Below are 27272 nucleotides of genomic sequence, written 5' to 3'. Positions count from 1 at the left end.
TTTTCACTGGCTTCTCTGGAGCTGAGAAAGCGTTCATCTATCAAAAGAGGCAAAAGCCCTCATCTTTTATTTTGAATCTGATTTCCGCTGTGAGATTTGTCAAATAATCTATGTTTAGAGATGAACTCGTGGCAGTGGTGTGGCAGGGATTTTTGAAATGTTGAGTCTGTGTAAAGGGGAGGGAAGTGAAGTGAGGGGAGGAGAACAGCTGACTTCTGTTTCTCTCCTGGTTTAGGAATTACTGACCTCTTTTATCCACTTTTTTTTTCATGTGCCCAAACTCAGAGCTAACGGGAAAGCTGCTCTCTGCCTTCCTGAATGCTCCCAATGTATACAGTTTCCTGTGCAAAGAGCCCGGGCTCGAAAAACAAAAACAGACGCGTTCTGAAGGAAGAGGGAAGTGGGAGGTGACTGAAGTGAGGGCCTGAAGGGCACAGATGGGAAATGGGGGGAGACTGAGGGGGGGTTGGGGTGAGGAGATGGACGACACACATGGTTCTCGTTACTAGCAGCTATGTGTTTCATGTTTTACTTTTTCAAACTGGACTGCAGCCTCATGGTGAACACATAATCAATGACTGTATTAAATGTTTGGCGTTGATGTTAATTGTAGAGCAGATCATGTTTTCATCCCATGTATCTTTGCGACTTCCTGTCTTGAGTAAATGTAATCCAGTTACATCCCTGCCCTCCCTGAGAACGATCACGAAAAACCTCCCGGGCCGTGATGATATGGTCCTCATATTTTTATCCTTTTAACAGTTTCACACGGAAAATTACAGATGCTAAAACCCAAATTACATAAACTGAGGTTTGAAATTTTACAGCTGTGAAACACTGAACTTTCCCTGAGGAAGTATTTCAACACCGACTGCTGTGATTTACTGGAGACATTAAAAATTCAAATTTGACACCAGAGCTGAAGCAAACAGCATGTCCAACTAGTTTTACATGTCTGCTGCAAATGTTTGACAACTTTTGACATAAAGTCTCTGGAAACACAGAAACTGACTTACAAAGGTGACAAAACACTGATTCCAAAAACCCGTCTAGGCTTAACTAAATGTTTACACATTACACACAAACTCAAATGCTTAGTAAACTATATATATGCGCTGAAAATGCTTGCAAATCTAAAATAGTTATAGTTATAATCTGCCTTTTTTTTTTTTTGGCCCACCTGGGTGCAGCGGTAACAAGCTATGAAAACGGCACTGACAAATTATCACCTTTTAAGCTAATATGACAAATTTGTTTGTGAACAGTTGCCCATGCACACATCCGACAAATATGGAGCCACATTATCATTCATTTGGAGTTGCGTTTGTGTCCACCTGAAGAATGAAAGTCCAATATTTACTCTCCTTTTAGCTCTGTTTTTGGTCTTCACCAGCTCCTGAAGTTGCAAGCTGGAAAACCAAAAACAATGAGCGAACAGACCGAAAACTCTGAGCAGAGCTGCCAAAAGCTGCAGTCAGCTGCAAGCAGTCATGCAATCCTTTGTTGTTCGTATCAAAATATTTATTATAGCAGCTTTAAGTCCTCTAGTTAAATATTCCAGTTATTACTGTTTTTTTTTTCTTTTCGCATGTTTTCCTCTTGAAAACTTTTTTTTTCTGTTTGCAGATTATTGCCTTCTTATTCCATTTCAGTATACTGGGGGAGCCTATCCCAGCATGCAATGTCCCAGAGGAAGCGTAACTGATAAAACACACACACACACACACACACACACACACACACACACACACACACACACACACACACACACACACAAACATTCCCATCTGCAGGCTCTGTGGAGTGCTCAGTTCGCCTGACCTGCATGACTGTGAACTGTGGGAGAAAAGTGAAGCACCCAGAGAGAACTTGCTCAGCCTCTGCACAGAGAGGAGCCTGGATCTTCCTGCTGTACAGGGGTTGCCCTGAAATACCGCAATGAAATCAGTTCACATTGTCAATTAATCAATTAAAAAGTAAGCTACTTTCCATCTAGTAGTTAAATGTTTTGCATGAATGTGCGTGAATTCACCCAAAACGTTTTGAAATATCAATGAAGTCTGGATTTTCTATTTTATTGAAAGCACTGAGGTGTTGTTTTTCCATAAATTATTGCTCCCCTTACTGCTGCAAACAAAGATACTAATGAAATCTTACACTCGTAGAAGCGTTACTATATCTAAAAGCAGGAACAGTACACATTGTACGCACCACAGGCATTCTTTAAACGCATCTGAATGGACTGGTTTGTCGAATGGATCACAGTGTTCTGACTTAGAGTTGATATTTTTGTGCTGAAGTCTGAATGTCACATGTGAGCTACATGACCAGGCCTGGCCTCCACAAGACAAAGCCTTCTTTCTGTGCCATAGGAAGAGGAGATGACATCATATTGTCCATACAAAGCCTCAGATATCCCGCTCTTTCTCTGCACTGGTAGAAAAAAAAAAAAAGGGTCTATGCTGAGAAGACATTTCATTTTATGTGAATAATATTCTTGTTCTTACTTTCAGTTCATGTCCTCAGTAGATCTGCAGCAAAATTTAGCTCATGCTAAATGCCACAGAGTAGAAATGATGCAAGCTGACTGAAGATAATGACTTTTAAAGTTCATGTTTCACTGAGAGTGTGTGGTGTTTCGTTTTGGTGTTATTCTGTCAGTGGTACACACTCACAGACTTGTCATGGCTTCTTATTTCACTTATTTCAAAAAACAAACTACCTCAACTAATAACTTGTAATGACTGATTGACTGAATGATCTACAGCGTTCAGCCTAATCCAAGCCCTCAATTACTCTCATTTACAATCCCACCACCTCTGAAATTGACAATGCACATTCACATCCCAGGGAACAAAATATCAAACTCATCATCTGTTCAAATCCCTGGTTTTTATTCTTGAGGTCAAAAACAGGAACACGCTTGTTCTGTGACAGCTTCCCACGTTTCAGCCAAACTTAATCAGGTTGTTATCATGATGTACCGAGGCTACTGCTCTGCAAATTGCCTGGTAATTGAGGCAATCATTTGATAATTCACAGTGTCAAGAGAGCTCAATTCACTCTTCGCTCAGCTTTCTGACAGTGGACACTGCGCCCTCCCCCTGTGGTCAGATTCATGCACTGCAGGCCGGCTTGGTGGGACAGCATGTAACATAACACAGTGGATTAATTATGTCATTCTAAATCCACAGGAAGAAGGTGGATTTAACTGTCCAACTTGCAGTATTTGTTCTGAGCAGCTCTCACTGATATTTTTATCCACTTGTCAGATCCTTTTGCAGTCATGATCGACACAAATAAAACAAACAACAAACTGCAGTGTTGATTTTTGCCCTGCAACACACAAAACAATGAGACAATTCATAAGAAAAAATATTGTTTATTATAAATGTTTTCTAAAAAGAAAATAATCCCCTTCTCTGTCATGATGTGGGCTCTACAATCAACACGAACACAACATGACAAATCATCCCATGTCAGCATTCAAACATTCAAAATGAATCCACCGAGCGACATCCTCACAGAGTTAATATGGCATCGCTTTAGAGTTTACACAACGATTCATCAACTACAAAGTCTAGATTATCACAAATCTTTTGGTTATGGTCATTTTAGAAAATCTTATTGAGACGTCACAGGTTATCTTGTTTCACTTACAATATTTTTTACATGTAAAATGTTGGAAACCCACAGTAGGAAAAAGATATTGTATGTATATCTATACCAATGCTAACTTTCATCCAAGAGCTTCACAATGGCTACAGCATACTGCACTTATGAAGAGCTGTGCAGAGCAGCGGTGTGAAATTTAGAGCATTATGTAGTTATTATGAAGCTCCAGTCTAACAGTTGTGACTATAATGAGGCGTGGCTCAAGTAAACTACAACCATGTTTGTTATTGTAGCAGAGTAACATGGCTCAGTCGTAAAATAAGCAGGTTTCGCTGGTCAGACACTGTCAGACATACTGTAGTTGCATTAAACCTGCAGCTACACTACCTTCAATATTTAAGTTAACAAAGAAATTTGATATGAGTGTATCAGATAAACATGGATCAAAGCAGAAGTATGCAGATTTTTCTAAACTTAAATGTCTTCAGATACAGAAAAGGTGATGCTGATTTGTCTCAAAAGACTACAATCATAATTTTAAACATGCTAAATGTCCTTTAAGCCTTTATTTTAACAGGGAACTGTATTGAGGTAAAGACCTCGTTTGCAATAAAGCTGAGTAAAAAAAAAAAAAAAAGAAAAAATAGACAAAAGTTCCTAGACACCAAGAAACACGAATAAAAAAAAGTAATAAATAAAAATCCACCACCCTTTAATCCCTACTTAAAATCAAGCATGTCAGGCCTATAAAGGAAAGTAAACGGTTTAAAAAAGTCTTCATCATTAAGGCTCGCAAATCTACAAAAACTCTGATCCTCCCAAAAATGATCAACGGTTATTAAGTTCTGTCAGTAAAGTCAGTTGGTCCGAGCCCGTCTTTTGTGTAAAGCTGAAAATACGAACAATAATTTACTGATTCTCGAGCAGCCAGAGGTTCAAAGTGCGAAGAGCGGAAAATAAGAACTAACTTTGTAAAAGGCCTTAATCACAGCAGAGTTTGACACGTCCAAGCAGGAAATGCACAGGTCTAAATGACACATTAATAAGGCTGCGTTTCATGTGAGAGAGCCAGTTTAAGTTTCATGTAAGAGACGCTCAGTTTGCCACCATCTATACAAACCATCACCATTTTCAAAATAACATGTTTCAATTGAATGGCCTGATATGACCAGCCCTCAGTTATCTAGCATTATTAGGATTACTAAGCTTTCATTCATATGTTCACATTGATTAGTTTTATCTTTACAGATAATGCAACAGGCTGTTGTAGGCATTAGTTTGTGAAAAAGTGATAAGCTAATAGTATTTCAAGGCTCTGCTGCTGTTACGTTTTGTCTTTCTGTCATTGAATGCAGCGATCAATCATCCAAGCAGCCTTGAATCAAACTTAAACATGCACTTCATCTTAACAGGCTCTGCACACCAACAAAGGTGTTATCAGTTATCTGGCTGATTAGACCTCTGCTCATGTTACAAGGTGCAAACTGTCCTGTTGGAACAGGAGCAATGAATCTCAGCTCAGGCTGCAGGCAAATCAGATTAGTTTTTCAAAGGGAGACTGTTGGCGTCTATCTGCACGGGCTGCCGCAGTAACAGAACACCGTTAGGATTCAACGCGAACGCTGGCAACATGGCTTTCTGATGCAGAAGCGTAAGAAATGGGGATCCACCATCTGGATTTGACGCCGTTGCACGTGCATGTTACAAGTGACACAGAACAAACTCTGAAGTCCAATTTGAGTGGCCAGAGCGTACGAACTGAGATCCATCTGTGGAAATCTGATAAGAATCGCATTTCAAACCACCTACAAATGTGGCTTGGATCCGATTTGCAGAAATTTGGCATCACATGTAGCTGTTAATCAATCAAAGTCTGTACCTCTCTGACAGTCCTGAGGCAAGGTCTAATTAGCCAAAAATAAGTGACAATACCTGGTTCTGTAGGGGCTTTAGAAAGTCAATACAACCTCACATTAAAGCACACAAAATACACATGTTTCTGTCTTATATCATGCAGGCAAATAATAAGGCATATGCATAAATAACTCAAAGTCTTGCTGCTGGATGTTTTGACAACACAGGAATATGTATAGGCCAACTTCTTTATTTGACCAGAGCCAATTAATAATAAAAAGATGTGTGTATGCATGTGTGCAGACAGAATATTATATATTATAATATTATTATTATATATCATAATACACAGAATATTGTAAAGAAACCTATTACTCTCAAATGAAAGTAACAGGTAATGTGTTACACTTTTGACACAACACTGACTGGCACAAATGAAAAGAAATAAAGGCCCCATGGTACGCCAAAATGTGCCAAGATAAAGTTGCCGGCCGACTTTTACTTCAAAATGTAAACTGATCAAAACTATGTGCGCTTTGTGTGCTTAATATGTTCTCTGTACACATGTAGCTTTTCTGCACTCAGTGACCAAAACATGCTGTATGAAGTCCATCGTAGATTTTCTACTAAGAGCAGGGCTTCCTGTCTAACATCTCAGCTCTATGGCTTACCGATGTCCACAGTGACGTTCACATAGAGAGGCAGCCTCTCTATGGACAAAGTCTTATATGAGCAGCTGTTGAGTCCGTCCTTCCTCCATACCTGCTGTGTTTGCCTTAACAACTGCATCCTGGGAAGCAAAAACAAAACAAAAAAAGTGAATAGAAGAGATGAAATCTGCAGCACCACTCAGGAAGCAGACGTTTAAATTGACCTGTAATACGCTGCAGCACATTATCCCCGTCTCTTCATTTACTGACCTGTCTTTGTTTGCTTCATTGCCACTGTCCCGTTTGTGGAACACCATGGTATAACGAGCTATATCAGCGGGCGGACGCACAATCGTCATTTTCTGCAGCTGAACCCTGCGCAAGACGGCAGACCCACATGTGTGAGCGAACGAATGAAAAAAATACGACATCCACTCCAGATGTGATCAAAAGAAAAACCAATAATCTTAAATTCTGCCTCCACTTTTGCCTGGCCCACCTGATGCGAAGGTCATCGTCCTCTCCCCCCCAGCCCCAGTAAGAGTTTGAGAATCCATTCACTTTGTCAAACTGCTTTTGGGTCATAGCCGTGACTCCTCCAAAGTAGCCTTTGTAACGCAGCCTGAGAGTGGAAGAATACAGACAAATAACAGCTCTTTGTTTAAGAATTATATCAGGGCGTTCAGGACAGCATCAAGCTTGAGGAGACAGACCTCCATTTATGCTGCACTGTTTGTTCATAAGGGTAATGTAAAGTTCAACGGCTGATTCATGACTTAGAGGATTTTACTCCTTAGTCACATACTTACTTGTATCCTGTAACATTTCGGCCAACCACTAAGTGTTTGGGCTGCTTGTCACAGACATATAAATTGTGATCATTTTCAGGAACCAGGTCCACGTCATGCAAGATGAAACACTCCCAGCTGTACTCCTTCAGTGCCTCCAAATACCCGACATTCAGTAACTTGGCACGGTTAAAAGTTGTATCGCCAGCCTTTAAAAAAAAGGACAACAAAAACATCACAATCTGCCACCGTCCTTCCAGGACTATGTTTAAATCTCAGAGTGAATGTCTGTGCTCTCCTGTTGTATCTGACGTGTCATTCTGCTTCATCTATTGCAAAACAAAGAGGGTCAGCATACGGAGTTAACTCAGAGAAATGATTTAATGCCACCTGTGTAGACCAGCTATTGAATAATTTCATTGTTACAGCGGTGTCATCGCATTCAGGCTATTTCAGGAGAACAGACTGCTTAGCAAGTGAGTCTGAGGGAGTTTAAAGTGCTTTGTAACCAGAGGACCACATAAGAACCAGAATATTATAAAATATTTCATTAACTGAGGCAAAGAAGAAACCAACTAATCTGGGAAAATATGTAGCTGAGTGAGAACACTGCGCTCAAATAACAGGCCAATAATTTAAACCAGTACACCATTTAAAAGTACTGTGATTTTGCCTTTAAGTTACTGATACGAAACGTTTCTTCTTGGAGAACTTATTCATTAATTAGAGCACATTGTTGAGTCGCGGAGGATTTGCCGTTGGCATGCAAATGTTTTGCCTCACTAATTCTTTGTTTTCAGCTGCGGTTTCAACAGTTTCGGTGTGTCACTGATTGTGATTTACTGCTTTCATGCAGTCTTTGAAGTCTCCAGTAAGGCGGCACTGATATGAAAACCGCTGAAAAAAACAGAGCGCTCGGCAGTAAGCCAATCCTGTGGTTTTCCTTGCAAGATTTACGTGTTGCCTGCTTGAATGTTGTCATTAGAAAGAATTACTACAAATTACTGCATTTGAACACTGATTCCACATAATACTTTCTCAGTATGAGTGGAAATCTTTGCATTTCAATGTCATATGAGTTTGAGCAGTACCTGCTGGATGACATAAATGCCATAGTGTATCTGCTGCCTCTGCAGAAAGGGATGCAGGTGGTGCAGCAAGTAGAGGAGGTGTTTCTCTCTGTTGCGGTGAGGGATGAGGATCGCTACGCTCTGCCTCGCCGTGCAGTCTGTGGGCGCGTACTTGCCTTCAGTCACTCCTTTGTTGTCATTCTCCACATCCTTAAGTGTCAGAGAAGGCTCGAAAGACAGCTTCACAGCTCCCTCTATAAGAAGTTATCAAATTCAGCACATGCACACATTAAATGGAGCTTTCCTGAATAAACAATTTAGAACAGTTTTCCAGCTGCGTCATATCAATTTATATCTTTTGCATCCTATATGTTCCTATACAGAACAGGCAACGTATACTACCAACAAATGCATGTCATTTTGAGATTATGACTGATAAACATATAACAATCCCTCAATTGTAGGTTCATATAAGATGTTTTGAAAAGATGTACTTACAAATATGAATAATACAAACAATAATACTTACTTAGCAATGGTGATGTCTGAGGGCATTTGACTTTCAGTGGTGGAGTGCTTGCATGCTTGGTGAGGTGATCCCTCAGAGTGTCTGCTTTTACAGGGATTTGTGTCATGTTGAACGACACCTGAATAGATTTTGCAATTTCGCCTGAAAAATTTGCAATCCATGCCAGCACTGAGAGGCAGAGAAGGACCAGAACAAAGCACTTTCCTTTCCGCAAAATCCTGCCCACAGACACACAGAAGCCCATAGCTGTGCAAGCGTATTGATGTCAGACAAGAAAAAGTGGCAACTGTAGATGCTGTTAGTTTTAGATTAGGATAATTCCTCCATGCAGGACATTTCAGCCAAAGCACTGCCAGCCGCAGCTTCACTAATCAGTCCTCCCATGACGGTGAAACGTGCTGCTGAACGACACCGTAAATCAATCATATGATCATTATCGGTGAAAATCCATCGCTGAACTCTCAATTTCCAGTTTCAGGAGGTGAGGCCATAAACTTGAGTTCTCCAACAACTGTGAATAGATGAAGAGAGAAAAGTTGTTGTAGGCAGGGGTGGGCGTGTTTGCATCGTGGCTACTGTGATATTACCATGTCACCTCATGGAAAGCGACACCCTGAAGGCACAAGCTAGTTTTAGAGTGACACGTCTTTTCGCGCAACAAATAACACCCTATGAAATGTTATCTTAGAAAACAAGATGCTGCATCCTTTTTTTTTGTCCCTTTGTGTTTGGAGCCATTTATTTTGCTACCCACTATTGAAAGTTGAATGGCTGAATGGTAATTTTACACCCAGTAACTTTACACCCCTCTTGTTCTCTGTGGTTTGACAACATTTTCTATCGCATTACACAGCTTTTTTTACCTCACTTGTACCATACCTGTACCTTAATCACATATCCTATGATTAATATTCAATATCAATTCATGTAAGCCAGTGAATGTTCAATGACCAGTTATATCAGACCAGTATTTTAAAAAACTAAATATTCATTTACAATAGCCTTTAATTTCTGATGATTCTGATGCTTAATCGCTTTAAGTTTTCAACAAATACAACATAACGTACAATATATTAATATAACAAACTACACTGACAGACTACAGAAACTGTGACCATGAAAACATAAAACTTCATCTGGTCTTAAATGAAGCAGTGCAGCTTCCTAGCTCGTGAAGGCAGTTACATCCGTTTGCTCATTATAACGTTTGCTAACATTTTACAAACAGGCGTCAAGCAAACATGAAGCTAATGTTACTTTATCCAATTAATAATGATTTCTACAGGGAGACACTATTAAAGAGTAAAGCTTTGACATTTTCAACCTATTTTTTTTTTTCCACCGTCACCCTGTGTGTGACAAGCTAACAAGCTAGCAAGCTCGAAAAACACTGTTATATCTACAATTACACGCGTGAAGACAGCGGAAAGGATACTACCTTGACCAGCGCTGATAGCTCCTTCTGCTCAGGCTCACTGCCTGCAGCTGCGTCCTGTCTACCTGAAGATGTCACGTCAACGATGAACGATGTTAGGTAGCTGACGAATGCGGATGCTGCTGCAACGTTACAGTAAAACTAGACCGTAGCTTTAACAGTCGCGTACAGTGAAGCCCAAACACACTTAGGACCTTCAATTAAATAAAATACTGTACTTCCTTTATATGCCGTGAGAGGTAATACTTACTTGTTTGGACCTAACCTTTCACGCAAGTTGACGTTTTCCGGGTTATCGGCCGAGAATGACAACATTGTGTCAAGGTAGCATAAATACACACCACTTCTGCTTGATGTATTTCAAAGTAAAAGCTTTCGCGGTGAAAGACGGGGTTTTGGGAAACGCGTATACATATAGCCGTTGTATTTAAGAGAAAATAGTTTTCAGTAAAACAAATTCTTCCCATCAACTCACAAGTGCTTATAAAATATGTGAGATAGGTGAGAGAATATTTTGCCAAATGGTTCATTTGAGCTGGCAGGTATGATGGATAATATACCGTTAGTCCTCAAAATAATCTTCAAATGATTTTCAAAAATGTATTCTGTGTTTAGCAGATACCTTACAATGTATTTGTTCCCATTTTATTCTACTAAGACTACTCAAACGCAGCAGCCCCTAAGTAGGCTTGGTTTGAAGGCAGCATCGCAAACAGGAAGTCGTTATGCTTTTTTGGGGTGGCTTGATGAAGCTCAAAGCATGGCTCATGTGTTGTATACGTGCTTCCGGTGTGTTCTTTTCAAAATAATGCTCGTCCCTTGCTTCTCTTTGATTTGCATAATATTTAACCTAACAGTTCAGGAGATTACTGTTATCTGTTATTCCCATCATGCAATGCTCTCTGGTTATTTGGTCCAATGTCTGTCTGGTCTCACGCCTGCAGATCAGACACAGACAACATGCTGGTCTCTCTGCTGGGCTACACTGGCTCTGAGGATAAAGGTCTTTTCCTCCTAAAAACAGAGTATGTAGCTGTCCAGCTGCTCCTCAGCCTTCTTCAGGTCAGCCATGATTCTGAATGTCTCAGCATGTCATCCTCCTGTGGAGCAATGTGGGAGGTCTTGTACTCATCAAATGCCTTTTTACCTACTTTTTTTTTTTTAAAATGGCTTTCTTCAACTGCTGAGAGCTTCCCATTAGAAAGAGGAAAGAGTTACAGACTAGTCTCTTCACAGCTGACAATCAGGCAGTGTGGATTCGAATAAAGAGCGACTTCAACAGCTGCTCCTCCCTCCTCTCTATACTGAGTAGGAGGACATGACTGTGTAGTGTTGGCCTATTGCGAGAATGGCATTAACATGTGAGATAGGCCTGCACTGTTTGCAGATGCCAGAGACTTGTGATAAGCAAGCTGCAAGCAGAGAAATTTCTCTGAAAGATCTGTACCAAAATACCCCATAGACCTCCATCAGCATGTCTGTTTTTTTTTGTTTTTTTTTGTTTTTTTTGGGGGGGGGTATTTTCAATCAGGGTTTTTGTATCATTGAGATCTATCCTGATCCTATGCTTCAAGTGATTCAAGTAATTGCAGTTTTACAAGCTCCATAATTTAGCTTTTTTATGATTGTATTACATTTGTATTTTTTAAACATTAGACATAATGTAGAAAGGAGACTTTGTGTGGTGAAAAAACTTTTTAAATTATATTAAATTTTACTAAAGAGAGAATTTGGGAGGGAACACACTTGATGTGAGCAGGGTTTAATACTTTAGTACTGTGGTATCACCAGTGATGCTTGTGGAAAGGGTGGATTCATATATCATGTAATATTTGTGCAGCAGGGTCATGCAGATCTAGACGGTGCTCTGCCCTTTGCTGTGGTGTGCTGGGGTGGTAGCACGAAGACTGACGTGGCCAGCAGACTCTGTGGTTGAGCTGGGACCGGACAGTCTGGAGTCAGTGGCAGAGAGAAGGAAGAAGGACAAGATCAAAGCCATCCTGAGTAATCCCTCTTACCTTTCCATGATGAGCTGTGGCAGATGGGCAGCTCATTCAGTCACTGATCATCCCCCCTAGACGCAATGCAGAGGGCGTCAGGTGCTCGTTTGTGCCCACTGGCATCAGACTGTATAACAGCAGTGGAGACCACAGACTGTCATCTCATGAACCAGCCAGTATGTACTACATTATATCTCAAATAATTAAATAATCACATTAGGTGATATTCAGGTGTTCACTGTTACAGCTGACGGTATCATATTACTCTTATGGACAGTATGCTTTACTTTGCTGCTACTAATCACACCATGTGTCTATTTTTTCTCTTCTTATTTTATATACTTTTAGTTATTTATTTTCTTTTACTTTATCTTTTTATCTGTACTTATTCGCTGCTGCTATAACACCCTATTTCCCCCTCTGTGGGAGCCACACCAGAGGACTATACTTGCGTTTCTTTTGTTGTCTCGTGATTGACCATAATAGAACATAATCACTAAGTATGGAACGTTTTGTCGACATCCTGTAATTGTATATTTACAGTGTGACTCATACATCCTCTGGTCTTGCTTATCTAATTAAAGAGCCGGTTGTCCCTCTGGTGAAATGTTGTTCCTAGCTACCAGTCAGGCCTTTGAGCTGAACATCGTGTGAAAGTCAATGACATTGTCAGATTATGATAGATAGATAGATAGATAGATAGATAGATAGATAGATAGATAGATAGATAGGAGTTTGCTGATTTAAATAAGATGCAGTGTCTGCAAAGGAGAAAAAACAACAACAATTTAAGGATCTAATATAATGTTTTTAATTGTACAAAATCTTTTTTTTTATTGTTTGCTGTGTACATCAGAGTTATGCTGACAGTAATAAGAGTCCCATGATTGACACACAGTGTATTAGTTGTACTGATAGTTTTTTCTCCTGTGAAATGTCACCTTTCTGACAAAATGAAACGAAAATGGGATGTTGAAGGTCTATGTGTCAATGAATTTCAAAATAAAGTCCAAAATCAACCATATAAATGGGACTGATGAAGGTGAACACACACATACATGATCACATCAGAGAACTCCTCCTCGACTCCTCAAAGCTCAAGGACAGAGTAACTGTTCCACTGCCAAAGCTCACCCTTGGCTTATGCTTTCCTGAAGTCGGATCGCAGTCGTTGCCGTTGGTCTTGAGGCTGATGGATGAGGACGGAGTCGAGGCAGAAGATCCACCAATGCTGCTGGACTTTTTTCTCGTGGCTGTGCTATGTTTTAGCGTAGCTTTGGCCGCCACTTTGAAAGCGTGGGCCGCGGTGCTGCATCGGACTTCCTCTATGGTGTTCCTGGAGGGTTTGAAGAGGATGATGTAGACCTTATTGAAGAAGATGCAGGCCAGCATCCCAAAGCTGGATGCCAGTATGGCAATGACCTCCACGGCTGAAACAAACTTGCCATAAGTACTGAAGTATGCAGGGATAAAAGAGATCCAAACTATGAAGAATATCAGCATGCTGAAAGTGATGAACTTGGCCTCTGTAAAGTTTTCTGGGAGTTTGCGTGATTTAAAAGCAAAGAAGAAACATATAGCTGCCAGGAGGCATGTATAGCCAATAAGAAACCCAAGAGCCATCACAGAGCCCTCGTTGCAGGTGATAAAAATGATCTCATCAATGTCATGATTCCTGTAACTGGAAGGAGGGGCGTTGTAAAGCCAGACCACACATATCATGACTTGTACAAATGTGCACAGAAACACCAACAGAAACTGCAGGTTTAATCCCCACCATTTACGATGGAGACTTGTTGGGATCTTAGCTTCAAATACCAGAAGTACTCTGTTAGTTTTCACAAGGATGCAGGAGATACAGAGAACAAAGCTGATCCCAAAGGCAGGTTGGCGTAAACGGCACGTCCAATCCCGTGGCTCCCCGATGAAGATGAGCGAGCTGGAGAAGCAACAGATAAGTGAGAAGAGGAGGACATAGGACAGCTCTCGGTTTGTGGCCTTCACTATCGGGGTGTTGCGAAATCTGACAAAGACTCCCATCACAAAGGCCGTCAAGATGACACCCAGCACTGCACATATGGTCAAAGCGATGCCGAACGGTTCTGTCCAGGAGAGAAACTCGATTTCCTTCAGGAAGCAGAATGTGTGGTTCCCGTTGGACCAAGAGTTATTTGGACACTTGGCACAAACGCTGGCATCTGTATACATAAAAATCAGAGGCGTTAGAACTGCAAGCCAGGTGTAGCATTAGACAGCAGGTTGTGCATGTTTGGCATCTCAGTACCTTTGTGATTGCTGTACTCTCCATCTGAGCACTCGGTGCATTCAAAGCAGCATGTGGGCATACTGTCTATGATTCCCTTCCTTGTACCCGGTTCACAGTCCTCACTGCAGTTAGAGAATGGCACCTAGAGGAGAGGAACAGGCAGAAAAGTTGCATGAGGAATAAGATGTTGTTTGTAGTCTGCACCTTAAACCCCAAGACTACCAGGGCTTCTCCTGAGCATTGGCATTTCACCTCCAGAGTCGCAACAATCTGTGAATGGCAGCATTCCAACAAATCCCTTAGGAGTTTTTGGATTATGCACATTTTGACAAATGTCAGACTTTGTAAGTGACTTTTGGTTGCAGTGAAGCAAAGTTTCTTCACATGTTGTGGGATGTATTTCAAAAAGATTGAAATCTCTTGGACCTTTTAGTGACTTTTGACAATTTTTTAAGATCTCCCCGAATCAATTTAATCTGCATAAATAATTTTTTTATATGAACAGTGGGTCAAATGTGAAAGCATCACTCACAGTGTCAAACCCATAGATAATGAAGACTCAACCCTGCCATTCCTCTCAGCTCTATCACAGTGTTTTAGCTTCTTTCATCTCAATATTTAGGTTTTTTTTGGCCCACAGATTTACTGTTCGGTTCATTCTCAACACTCTTATCAACTTAGATTTTTCCCAGGAGTTGGTGGAGTCCTGAAAGGAAAGTCAATATTGAACTTTCTTGATCCCAAATAAATGCTAATGTCGCTCTAATCTGCTGGGTGTGTATAAGCAATTATTTGCTCTAATGTTTAACATAATAGTTTTATAATGTGATAATTCAGGATGTCAGTGTTGTATTTATAACTGGTTTCACTGCCCCTAAGTAAACAAAAACAAAACCCCAAAAAGTGCAGCTTTATTGTAAGGATTCCTAGATCAGATTAGCTAAAAGACTACTTTGGAAATGGGGCCGTGTCGCTGCTGTAACAATGTACATTTGCAAAGATCTCTGTTGCCCCTGAGCAGCTCTTTTTGATCAGGTTTCAATGCTTTTCTTCCTGAATAATAATTCTAAGTAGATAATGCCAGATGAAAAATACACCAAGTGTCAGGAAACAAATAGAATACATCAATAGGAGCATCCTATACAAAACTGTTTGACTGACCTCAGAACTGTATCCATTCCACAGAATCTTTGTCTTGTCAATGAACAGTTTGGCTCCTCTCTTTGCGTGCATGTTGTAGTATCCGACTTCCTCAAACAGCACAGAGCCATCTGCAGCAGACCTGTGCCAGTTTATAATGGTGTAGTTTGCTGCCATGTCTGCGTTCTCATCAAAGTGCATCTTTTCCCCCATACTGTTGGTGTAGTTCAAATGTCTGAGCTGCTTCAGGACCTGTGGAGCAGAACCACACATTTGAATAATTCAAAATTGTAAACGATTAGGTATTTAAGTGCTCTGGTTTGGGGTAAATGAGCAACATTTTACCTGCCATGCTTCCATTTTCTTTATATCTGCACAGGAATTGTTGGCAAAAAGTCCATGTCCAGGCGTGCAGGTGAGTATGTCCTGCAGGGCCTGTGCAATGGAATAAACTGCAACATACACGTTATAGGAGATACGAAGATGTGTGTGGTCCAGGTATGGGGTCTCAACGCTCGTAATGTCTTCCTCACCAGTACACAAAGGCCTGAAACTAGCGCTGCCATTCTCACTTTCTTGCAGTCGTGGGCTGTCTTCCAGGTAACAGTTAAAGGTTTCTTCCCAAAACTCCCTGACAAATTCATTGTGGCTGTCTTGCTTTGGTTGGACTTGTTGTAAGAACTCTCTAAAGCCAGGTATATGCCCTGCTTTTAGAGCAAAGCCGATAGTACCCACCACGACATCAAGATACTCTGGTTTAGCAATGAGGGAGGAACTTGCCCACGCCTCACTGGCTAACCAGATACGATCTGTGATGTTTCTCCTGACCATCTCTTTGATTAAAGGTTCAATATCTGGGCCGCTGGCAAACACAACAATTACTTTAGCTGTTGAGTTCTCAATCCTGTCAGCCAGAGCTTGGATTTCATGATCCTCAAAGTACTGGGAAATCAGTTCATTTAGGTGAATGCAGATGTCTCGCTCTTCCATCTCCTTCTCAAACTTTTCGATCCCTGGCCGTCCATAGTCGTCATCTGATGCCACAGCGATGACCCAGTTCCACTGAAAGTACTCAATGATGTCCGCCATTGCTGTGGCCTGGTACTCATCTGTAGGAATGGTTCTCATGAAGGACTTGTACTGGTTCTTGTTGCTCAGTAGGCGACTAGAGGAGGCATAGCTGATCTGGAACAGTAAAGATGTCAGGTAAACACTCAGGTTTTCATTGTGCCCTGCTTATTGCTCCTAATTATCTTTACTCAATATAAAGGTTTTGTTATTTTGTTGATAAAATACGTATGTGAAGTATTGTGGAGTGTATGTGAAGATGCCATCTGACGTTTGCTCAGTTCTAAGGCCTTGACTGAGGTGCTGCATTGTTGTGGTGCTGATGTAGCTACGGTTAAGTTCCTCACCTGAGGAATGTAAAAGAGACCCAGTAGGTTTGCGACTGCTGTGGAGACCGCAGATCCAGCTGCTCCTACTACTGCAATGGTTGCCGGGATGTGATCAGTGCAGTTACAAAATTCATCTAAGTTCAGGGAGTCAATCTTATTTTGGGCCACAAAACTAAGAGTAGCCTCCAGGGCTTTTGACACCGTGTTGCATGTGTCAAAGATCCGGTAGCCCAGGGTGATGTTGGGCAGGAGGGTGCTGCTGTTGTTTATCTCATCAATCGCAAAAATCATTGCCTGGAGCCAACGGAAACCACGGAAATTGAACCTGTAGAAGCATACATGGATTTAGATGAGTTGAGCACACTGAAATCATCATGTATGTTTGGCAACATATAAACCAGCCTGAAATTTTACCTTACACACTGCGTGGATTCAGGCCGGGCTGCAAGGTCTTGGTCTTTGGATGCAACACCGAAATGTATGGGGAAAAGACCTCCGAGCAGAATATCACCAGTCATCTGTGCTCTCTGATGGGGCCCATATGTTGAAATCACATAACTGGACCCCAACACTATCAGATAATACAGAACCACTCTCATCATTGTTCTCTTTCTAATGGGTAGGAATATTTTCTACAACTCCCCAGAGTGAGATTCTCAGTATTATCTTCTCCCATCGATCTGCCTGCTGTGCTGTTTTGTGTTATTCATGTTTGCACTGATGAGACTGTAGGGAAAAAGGGAAAAAACATGTTTTGTTTAAGAGGAGTCAAATGGGCCACAATCACATCACATACAATCTTCTTGACAATTGAAGATTTTAACATAAGTCTCCCAACAAACAATCCCTGAGCTCACTTTCCTATATAAACAGGAACAGAGGGTGACAACGGTGTCAGAGGCCAGCGTGACCTGAGGCTGTTATTACCGACTCCATCAGGACCACATAGTTACATAAGTTTTTTAAGAGCTGGGATTTTTTTAATGAGTTGACTTGCCGAGTAATGTTTCCCCCCTCAGTGACATTGTTGCCACGCTACTTGAAATGTCCATGTGAGCCGAAATAGACGCAGGATTTGCATGAGCGGGGAGAGAAGTCACACTCTAATGACCCTCCTTCCTGCAAATGCTCGGCCTCATGCTGTGGCCAGTGAACCCAGTCACCATGGAGAGAAGCTGGCTGCATCTGGCTAATACCGCTGGAAAAATGCTGGGGCAGAGCCGTGATAATGAAGCAACTAACGGTTGTAAGAGCCACTGTTTGCCACACTGAGAGAAGTTCTACACATGGCCATGTAAAGCCATTTGAATTTCTTATTCCCAATGTTACTGACATTTTCCTTTCAAGTATCCATTTCCAACACCAGTATTGCTGAAATCCAGCATATAATTATGCAGTGTCCAATGTTAGTATCTCATAATAAGAAAATACGAAAATTACAATTCACTCATCCTGTTCCACATTGATGACAAAATTGATAAAAAATAAAAACAAAGGAATACAAAACCAGCAAAGTAATTGACCATAGAAAGGTACTGATAGCCATAATCAAAATGTGAGCTGACCAGGGCTAAATTCTATGAAACGCAAGTAAAACAATTCATAAAACATCAATCGTGGCGCATGACAGAATCAAACTTACCGCCTGAACTCCTGAGTGTGATTTCAAATTCACTTGAAACAGTTCATCTGCAGGTTTTCAGAGATCTTGAGGCCTTTTCCCAAAATATCCAGTGTGCTGAATGAATTCAGTGGGTGATGGTGCTCGCCTCCAAACCTTTTTCTGCAGATCAATCATTAACAGGGAGAGGGGTAGTCCATTTCCTTCAGCTAATGAAGTCTACTCACAGCTCACTCCTCCATCACGGCCTAAAGTGGCAGAGAAAGAGCTGGGAAGGTTACTTTAATGAGGAGTCATCTGCTATTACCACAACATCACCAGAATGAAGCCATGCAAACTTACTGCTTTCAGTGACAGCTGCTGGATGTTTGTGTCGATATTTCTACAAATATATCAACAAATACTTTAAAAAAAAATCCAAAGCACCACAGTGAAGTTTAACCACATTTATTGATGGAAAACTAAAATGTGAACATGTCATTACCCTTGACTTTTAAAACTGTGACATCATGAGATCAGTTGCATTTTGCCAGAAGGGCAGCAGCATCATCCGAGGTGCCCCTAGAAGCAGTGGATCGCACCATGATGTTCCTCAAACAATTAGCTGTCTCTTTATGCTCTGATGAGCGAGTCTTCAATTTGTTGCTGTGCAAACGTCTCCAGCGAAAACTATTTCAGTTTACAACATGTTGACCTATTAGTGACACAACCCGACGCTGTGCCCACGAGACATCAGGCGCATGAGAGAGCCTTAAAGACAACAACGTTTGCACTAAACTGACCTCATGGCTTTAATTCTAATGCAGTAAATGTGTTGTTTTTTTGTTTTTTTTCATTTAGCACAATGTTAAATGATACAAGAAAATAATAGATTATATATATGTATATGTTTATATATTTAGATATTTTTGACACCCCTGTAGAATTTATTTGAAATGTCAATCATGTTATTATTGTTATCATTATTATTCTAAAATATCAATGGCACCATGTTTAATTTTTTCATTCATTCATTCATCTTCTTTACCCGCGCATCCCATTTCGGGGTTGCGGGGGGCTGGAGCCTATCCCAGCTAGCAATGGGCGAGAGGCGGGGTGCACCCTGAACCAGTCGCCAGCCGATCGCACGCAGCGACTCACACCTACGGACAATTTAGAAACCAATTAACCTAATGAGCATGTTTTTGGTCTGTGGGAGGAAGCCGGAGTGCCCAGAGAGAACCCACGCATGCACGGGAAGAACATGCAAACTTCACACAGAAAGGCCCTGCCCGACCCCGGGTTCGAACCAGCAACCTTCTTGCTGTGAGGCACGCGTACTACCTGCTGCGCCACCGTGCCGCCCTATGTTTAATTTCATTCTGAAAATTTATACAGGGGTCACCTGTCAGATCACCAACAATTTCGCCAAAGCTTACATGATTTTTCGATGAGGAAAGAATGAAAAAGGCCTCCAACATATCATCGACACGAAGGAAGCATGAAGGAAGAGCTCTGTAGGATTTATGTTATCGTTTGACCTGCCTGAGGTGTCCTCAAACAAAACACCCTATTCCTGCCTTTTTCAGAAGTGGCACGTACGTCTGAAATGTAGCATGATGTATCAAAAATGTTGAGCTGTGAAGACTTCACAGAGAGTGGATTTATCCACACGGACAGTGTGGTGAGCTGCAGATCAAAACACGGCTGCACATGCTGCAGCTTCAGCTGAAAAGGTAAGCAGGTCTTTCTTATGATGACTGTATACTTGACTGATATGATCTCGCTTTAAAGTTTAAATGTCTGCCTCATTTAAAAAAAAAAAAAAAGCCTTACCTGACAGTGTTATTTAGTCAGTGACGACTCATTGATACATCATGTAAACAGTAAAGTAATGAACTGGTGTTAATTCTTGTGCTTGTATCTTGCTGAATGTGACATACAGGAGTTTAGCCTGAGGGTTGTTCATTTCTTAGAAGCTGTTAGGCTGAGGGCTACCTGCCTTGTATCAATTTTATAGCACAAACAGCACACACGCTTACTGGTGTTGTGAAAATGTCATAACTCTGTCTCTCACACTTGGGCAGTTCTGCAGCTTCAAACTATTGCAGCTTCAAACTATTGCATTGCAGAAAGTCCAAGTTCAGCTATCTAACAGCTGAACTTGGACTATCTGCAATGCACCTCTGATGAAATGGAGCATAATGAGACAAATGCTGCAGATTAGGATAACATGTCACTTCTAAATGAGTTTATTTGTGTCTAATATTCAAAATGGGAGTACTTGAGTTGTATATGTGCTTACATTTGACATTTTCTAAACAAAATGTTGCCCTCTTTTGACCAGATAAGTTTTATTTTTGGAGTAGCACACTGTGTACTGAATGTTTATTTAACATCACAAACTGCAGCTTGTCTATCGGCTGTCTGAAATCTAAAATACTACGCTGTGCCATTTTTCTGTTGCTTCGTCTTGAGCCATCACTGAACACCGAATGTCTTGATTAATAGGATGTCTGCTGCAAAGATGGTGCTGTTCTTGCAGAGCCTGTCCCGCAGGAAACCTCTGGAACCCGAAGGAGAGGAGTCCAACTTTCGCCGATGCCTGACCACCCTCGACCTGGTGGCTCTGGGGGTCGGCAGCACACTGGGGGCCGGTGTGTATGTGCTGTCCGGTGAAGTGGCCAGAGCTGTGGCTGGTCCGAGTATCATAATCGCCTTCCTGATAGCAGCAGTTGCCTCCATCTTCGCAGGACTTTGCTACGCTGAATTTGGAGCTCGAGTTCCCAAGACTGGCTCCGCTTATCTCTACAGCTATGTGACTGTGGGAGAGATATGGGCTTTTATCACCGGCTGGAACTTGTTGCTGTCTTATGTCATAGGTAAAGATAGTGTAAAACTGTTTCTGCATGTGATGGTTGTTTAATCGTCAACCTTCTGTACGCCATTTTATCAGTTTCGGTGAATCTGCCCATGTTGTATCTTGTTTTCTGTTTTGAAGGGACATCAAGTGTTGCCAGAGCATGGAGCGGGACGTTTGATGATCTCATTGGAAATGTCATTGCCAACTCTCTGGGCAAACAGGCAGCAATGAATTTACCTGGATTAGCTCCCTACCCAGACTTCTTTGCAGCTGGCCTCATAATGCTCTTGGCAGGCGAGTTTCGTTACCCAAACCCCTGTGACCGAAGCTAAAAGGCTATTTTTTTAGCTTTTTGAGGTTAAAATGAAGGAACAGCAGATAAACACAATTCATAATATATTCTAATGCACATTGAATATCTTCTTTGAACAAGGATCCACTGTATTCACAGTCACAATCAAATTTATATTTTTTGTGTTTTTCCTTTCTAGGGATTCTTGCATTTGGTGTTAAAGAGTCAGCTATTGTAAATAAGGTTTTTACAGCAGTGAATATTCTGGTGCTGCTGTTTGTTGTCCTCTCTGGAGTCATCAAGGGCGACATCAACAACTGGTACATTGGTGGAGATTCTCTCCTCGATGAATATGAGTATGGCTTCTTTTTCTTTCTTTTTTTTCTTTGGTTAAAAAACAAACAGTATTTCTCAGGCTGTTACTCTTAATATCGGTACAACATAGGTTTGACATCCATAGCTATCAATCAATCTGTTGATTATTACTGAATGACCAAAGCCTCAACATGTGTGTTCTTTACAGAAACCACACGTCACTGAATGAAACCACCAGATTTGGCGCAGGAGGATTTTTCCCTTTTGGCTTTGAGGGGACGTTAGCAGGAGCAGCCACATGCTTCTATGCGTTTGTCGGATTTGACTGCATTGCCACAACAGGTGAAGCAACTTACACTGATTGTAGAGGAAGAAATACACTGCAGGACTCAAAGAAGGCACAGGAGCATGGAACAATATAAAAGACAAGAAGTAAATTTAAAATAAAATGTGTTTTTCTTCAGGAGAGGAGGTCCAAAACCCCCAGAAGTCGATCCCCCTCGGCATTGTGGCGTCACTCCTCATCTGCTTCCTGGCTTATTTTGGTGTGTCTGCTGCTCTGACTCTTATGATGCCGTACTATTTGCTCAGTGTTCACAGCCCATTGCCTGTGGCCTTCACATACATCGGTTGGGGCCCTGCAAAATATGCAGTGGCTGTGGGATCCCTCTGTGCACTGTCAACAAGGTGAAACACTGAGCCATTTATAAACCCAACTCTCACTCAAAGCGAAGCTAGTTTATTTTACTTGGATTTGCCTTCATTTAATACTATGAATGAAGATCACTGGAATCCCTATTACAGATTAAAACACAAGCAAATAACATGAAGAGGTAAGTGGTTATTGGGAGTTATTTGAGCTTTTGCCCACAGCCTTCTAGGATCAATGTTCCCGATGCCCCGTGTTCTCTTTGCCATGGCCAGAGATGGACTTTTCTTCAGACCTTTCAGTAAAATGAGTGACAGACAAAGTCCTGTCATAGCGACCCTGGCTTCAGGAGCTGTAGCAGGTAAAACAGCCCGTGCACGTCACGCTAATTTCACATCTGTTCACAGTCATTTTGTGCAGTTTTAGTAAGTTCCCGATCTGTTGTTGTTATATAAATCCCCTCCTGTTTTGACCTCAAGTGTCCGCCCTCATCATCACAGCTAAAATGGCTCCTGTACACTCCACTCTAAAAGTGGAAATGTGTTTCAGGTGCAATATTTGGTAAAGATTCATGTTTTTCTTTTCAAGCTGTACAGTACGGAGCTGAGTAATGTGCAGAATTAACCCATACGCGTCAGCTGATGTGTGATCACATGAATTGAAGCACACAGCCCATCTCAAGCTGTAAAGACATTTGCTCCCAGTGTGATCCCAGCATTGAGTTGTTTACCTCTGGACGCACATCTGTCCTCCAGAAGTTACAGTAAATAACCTAAAAACTGTCTGCACTGTGTATCATCATCTCCATGTCCCATGAATTCTGAAGATTAAGTCTGCAATAAGAAAATGAAGACCAAGTTGACTGAGCTGCTGAAGCTGTTTTTATGATTATTATTCATGTCTTTTCAGCTATCATGGCATTATTGTTTGACCTGAAGGCGCTGGTTGACATGATGTCAGTTGGAACCCTCTTTGCCTACACACTCGTGGCCATATGTATCCTCATATTAAGGTACGATCCATCACAAGTATTTACAATCATTCAAACATTTATGGTAGTATTGCTCTAATCTTGGTAGTTAATATGTTTGTTTGTGGAAAGCTCATGTTTATGAGTGGTGTCTATAACCTGGCAGGTCTGTATATCACCTAAAGGTAAAATGATGACGAAAAGAGAAAATGCTGTTGTTTTTGTGTATCCTTAGCATTTAGATTGTGTGTCTAAATACATGTCATGGGCCATGAATTGGCTTTATATGAGCAGGAAATGCCTTCAAGATCAAAAAGAGATGAGAGAATAACAAGATGACACTGGCCTGATGTGTGTTGGAAACAGACAGGGATTCTGATCAACTGATGTGTACCAGAAAAAACAAAGAAATAAGACTAAAGCCCACTGAACCCCCCCTGCTTACATATCGATATATAGAAATAAATGTTATGGTAACCCAGTGCTGGAGAGCATTTATTTATAATTCCTCACTTTTACAGGTACCAAGCAGACCTCAGTGAGGATTCAACTTTCAGCAAATCAAAAGCCTTCACAGTGACTGGACTGTTATGTCCTCCTTCACAAGCCACAACACGGACGTCAAAAAATGTGTCAGTTTTAGCCGTTTTTATTGGTAAGTGATCTTCTTAACATCATCCTTAAATATCTTTCTACATATAAATGTAGTCTAAAGTGTTGTTTAGTAATGACTGCACTGACATTGCTCTCCTCAGTCTTTTTAGCTATCATCTTAAGCCTCTTCATATCCAGGACTGTGGACTCCCTGCAGGCTTTGGACTGGTGGAGTTTCCTTTGTGTCTCTGTGATGGTACTAGTGTTGGTCCTTGTTACGGTGATCATCTGGAGACAACCACAGAGTGAAAGCAATGCTGCTTTCATGGTAAGCCTGAATCTAAACAGGTTAGTTTAGATTTTTTTTTTTGAGGCGGGGTTGTATGATACTGGTACTTATTTATAGTCACCAGCAGCAGGAGCGGGAACGGGACGGTGGCAGCAACCAACGTATTTTAGCCATCTAAAAGGAGGCCCAACTAGAAAAAATCAGTATCAGTTTGGTTGTACACCACATTGGAGCATTTTCACCACTTTATCTCGCCATCAGACAACCCTTTCGGATGGAAAACTGAAGCCGTTATATATCCCTATGCTCCTTTGAAAGCCACCACACTCAAAATCATTTCATTTTACCTTGCAGAACACGGTGCTGGTCTACTTTCTTGATCGCTTCATTTATTTGTGGTATTGTGTGACTTTTTTAAAGGGTTATTTCGGATTCACCAAATGTCACACAATAGCACAAATAAAAATTAACTAACTAAACTAACTGACAAACGAACTGATCAAGGCAGCAGGAAACCAACAGCTCCATCTTCAGCAAAGTGAAATTACAGTTTTTGTCAAAGGGCTCTGGTTGCTTTGGAGTGAGTGATGTAATGGCTTCAGTTTCCCATTGGAAAGGGCAGTCTGACAGCAAGGTAAAATGGTGGAATATCCTAAATATTGTCTACACTTAAAAAGATATTGATGTTTTTTAGGTGTTTTTTTTTTATGTGGTTAAAATATGTCACGTGAAATCACGTCAATTTCTTACATCTGTCAAGTGTATTTCTTTGCTTTGATATTACCATGTTTCTGCTCTGTTGAACAGGTTCCTTTTGTGCCATTGCTCCCCATTTTCAGCACCTTTGTCAATGTCTATCTAATGGTTCAACTTGGATCAGACACATGGATCCGCTACATAGTGTGGATGGCTGTCGGTATGTAAACAATATCACTACAAAATACATATGTTCATTTAAACAAAATGTCCAATAAGCATCAATCATGTGAGCATGACCGTGGGAGATGTAACTTTTCTTTGAACAGGTTTAATCATCTACTTCTGTTATGGTGTTCAGCACAGCATGCAGAAACAAAGGCTGCAAAATTCACGAAACCAAGCCAGCATTCACAGCATCATCACCACTGTAGAAGAAAACCTTGAACCTGGGCAAGATATTAATGGGCAAATGATGTGACTGATACAAACATTCAGTGGGAGAATCCTCAAGCAAAGCTAAACATTTGGTCAGTGTGCATAAATCTCATGATAGTGTTCATGAACTCAGAAAGTTAAAAAAGTATTATAGTCACAACCTCGGACCTCTTTTTTGTTCTTGTTTTCTGTCAAACTGAATGTCTCGGAAAGTGTTTTTTGATTTTTTTAAATAAAAATTTGCAATGAACCACACTCAAGGTGACATTGTGCATTAATAGTGTGTTTTCACAGGTGTGCGAGATTTCACATAGCATGGAATAGCGTTCGTTAAGTGTTTCTTTTATAATCAGGACTTTGAGTGCCAAAAGACAATATTAAGATCATACCATGGAGGTAAATGCTGCTAAATTCATTTCATTCATTTGAAAACATCAAACTCTCTTCCTCTCCTGTTCTTAACGCTAAATTTACAACTGAAACATCAAAAATGAACATCAACACACCAACAACACCTTTGCCTAATAATTAAAGTAATAATATACATATATATAGTATTTCTTTATAATATAATAATAAATAGCATATCATCATCATAACAATAGTAATAAACAATAGTCTGTGTGTGTGTGTGTGTGTGTGTGTGTGTGTGTGTGTGTGTGTGTGTGTGCTGTACTCTCAACAGGATATTTCTAAGCCAAGTGACAAAACAGAACTAAAGTCTACTTCAAGTTGTGATTGTTATTCTTAGCAGTAACAGTTGTAGCAACACAGTAGAAATCTTCAACAACGGAAAAATGTGCACTGGAAAAAACACGTCAAAGTGATTTTGACACTTGTCTCTGTCTGTTTACTCCAAGACCATGCAAATCTGGAGGCTATCCCAGCATGCACTGGGCAAAAGGCGAAGAGATGCACAGAGCACATTTACTGTGGAGTGAAACTCTCCTGATTTGCGGAGCTTGGACACACATGAGTCGTGTTGTGATTGAAAACAGTGCTGACCTTCATCCAGTCCTAATATTTCATCATCATCATTATCATCACTTTCCTTGTGAAACTAAAATCGCTTTAAAATGAGAAATAACAGTGACACACAAACAGTGACCAAAGTACAGGAGCACATATTAAGGCTCCAGCTCCAGAAAAGTAGGAGTAAAGGAGGATTTACAGCGCAAGGAAGAGAGAAGTAAAATAAAGATCTGACAGAAACTATTAAAAGATGTGACAGTGCTGTTAAAACGATCAATAACTGACACCATTTAAAAAGAAAAGCTGATAAGTCACCTTCCCAGATCCCAGACAGCCACAAAGTTTGCAGCAGAACTAGTGACAAGCCTTTGTCAGTTAACCGCACACGTAAGTGAACTGTGCAGGTCTATTTCTTTGGTATTTCAGTGTACAAGCAGGCCAAACATTTCTCTGAGCAGCCGTCCTCAGTGTGCTGGAGATAATGTTCAGCAACTTGAGGTGCAAAGCGTCGGACGCTCCTGATGCAGCATTCCAGTCTTCATTCTTCACCGCCCTGATCACCTCCCACACATAACCACACATCTTATTTTCCTGATGGCTTACGACTACCCAAAGCTCTTTATGTAACCTTTCTTTCCTCACTGCCGAAAATCAATAATTGTAGGTAGACCATCTCACTGTGATCAGAGTTAAAAGTTAAAATCAAAGTGAAATGGTATTGAGTTGAAAGCCGTGCTCTCTTGCATTTATAAACCAATGATTACCTTGCTGAGGACTACTCGCTGAGGTACAAGCTCAAAGTTTTGGACATTTTACCCAGAAGCTGAACAGACAAAGAGGACAACACAAA

At 41.0% G+C, this 27272-nt stretch overlaps 3 protein-coding genes across 4 annotated transcripts; 1 reads left to right on the top strand and 2 right to left on the bottom strand.

Annotated features, from left to right (window-relative positions):
- Positions 1 to 3362: 3362 nt before the first annotated feature.
- b4galt4 (UDP-Gal:betaGlcNAc beta 1,4- galactosyltransferase, polypeptide 4) lies at positions 3363 to 10238 on the bottom strand. Of its 2 annotated transcripts, XM_076751095.1 has the most exons (8): positions 10192 to 10212; positions 9945 to 10006; positions 8507 to 9017; positions 7999 to 8231; positions 6929 to 7116; positions 6619 to 6741; positions 6390 to 6494; positions 3363 to 6259 (listed from the first exon to the last, which is right to left on the bottom strand). In XM_076751095.1, exons 3-8 carry the CDS (start codon positions 8748 to 8750, stop codon positions 6130 to 6132), a joined length of 1023 nt encoding a protein of 340 aa, XP_076607210.1. In that variant the 5' UTR covers positions 8751 to 9017; positions 9945 to 10006; positions 10192 to 10212; the 3' UTR covers positions 3363 to 6129. The 2 variants fall into 2 exon arrangements, with proteins under 2 accessions (XP_076607210.1, XP_076607211.1); XM_076751096.1 differs by lacking the exon at positions 9945 to 10006 and having other exon boundaries at positions 10192 to 10238.
- A 2765-nt stretch (positions 10239 to 13003) lies between these two features.
- casr (calcium-sensing receptor) lies at positions 13004 to 17346 on the bottom strand. The gene is made up of 6 exons (XM_076751231.1): positions 17159 to 17346; positions 16763 to 17069; positions 15693 to 16532; positions 15369 to 15599; positions 14226 to 14349; positions 13004 to 14139 (listed from the first exon to the last, which is right to left on the bottom strand). The coding sequence occupies exons 1-6, from the start codon at positions 17344 to 17346 to the stop codon at positions 13004 to 13006; spliced, it is 2826 nt and encodes a 941-aa protein (XP_076607346.1).
- A 3510-nt stretch (positions 17347 to 20856) lies between these two features.
- On the top strand, positions 20857 to 25493 carry LOC143333109 (cationic amino acid transporter 2). The gene is made up of 12 exons (XM_076751048.1): positions 20857 to 21226; positions 21346 to 21501; positions 21699 to 21855; positions 22023 to 22156; positions 22279 to 22501; positions 22688 to 22824; positions 23373 to 23491; positions 23600 to 23658; positions 23955 to 24088; positions 24189 to 24355; positions 25124 to 25232; positions 25342 to 25493. The coding sequence occupies exons 1-12, from the start codon at positions 20857 to 20859 to the stop codon at positions 25491 to 25493; spliced, it is 1917 nt and encodes a 638-aa protein (XP_076607163.1).
- Positions 25494 to 27272: the final 1779 nt, after the last annotated feature.

The sequence above is a fragment of the Chaetodon auriga genome, chromosome 15 (assembly GCF_051107435.1).
Source record: "Chaetodon auriga isolate fChaAug3 chromosome 15, fChaAug3.hap1, whole genome shotgun sequence".
Taxonomy (NCBI): Eukaryota; Metazoa; Chordata; class Actinopteri; order Chaetodontiformes; family Chaetodontidae; genus Chaetodon; species Chaetodon auriga.
Note: the sequence above shows the minus strand (reverse complement) of the source record. Positions and strands in the feature narration are given on the sequence as shown.

What these genes read in the sequence shown, in the direction of transcription:
- b4galt4 (XM_076751096.1), bottom strand. Translation starts at nt 8,750, where the DNA reads ATGGGCTTCTGTGTGTCTGTGGGCAGGATTTTGCGGAAAGGAAAGTGC. An exon ending in GCATTTATGTCATCCAGCAG is followed by an intron (nt 7,117 to 7,998) that starts GTACTGCTCAAA and finishes TTTTTTTTAAAG; the next exon opens with GCTGGCGATACAACTTTTAA. An exon ending in GACGATGACCTTCGCATCAG is followed by an intron (nt 6,495 to 6,618) that starts GTGGGCCAGGCA and finishes CGTCTTGCGCAG; the next exon opens with GGTTCAGCTGCAGAAAATGA.
- casr (XM_076751231.1), bottom strand. Translation starts at nt 17,346, where the DNA reads ATGATGAGAGTGGTTCTGTATTATCTGATAGTGTTGGGGTCCAGTTAT. An exon ending in AGAAAATGGAAGCATGGCAG is followed by an intron (nt 15,600 to 15,692) that starts GTAAAATGTTGC and finishes TCTGCTCCACAG; the next exon opens with GTCCTGAAGCAGCTCAGACA. An exon ending in AGAGTACAGCAATCACAAAG is followed by an intron (nt 14,140 to 14,225) that starts GTACTGAGATGC and finishes TTATGTATACAG; the next exon opens with ATGCCAGCGTTTGTGCCAAG.
- LOC143333109 (XM_076751048.1), top strand. Translation starts at nt 20,857, where the DNA reads ATGTCTGCTGCAAAGATGGTGCTGTTCTTGCAGAGCCTGTCCCGCAGG. An exon ending in GAAAATGCTGTTGTTTTTGT is followed by an intron (nt 23,659 to 23,954) that starts GTATCCTTAGCA and finishes TCACTTTTACAG; the next exon opens with GTACCAAGCAGACCTCAGTG. An exon ending in CATAGTGTGGATGGCTGTCG is followed by an intron (nt 25,233 to 25,341) that starts GTATGTAAACAA and finishes TTCTTTGAACAG; the next exon opens with GTTTAATCATCTACTTCTGT.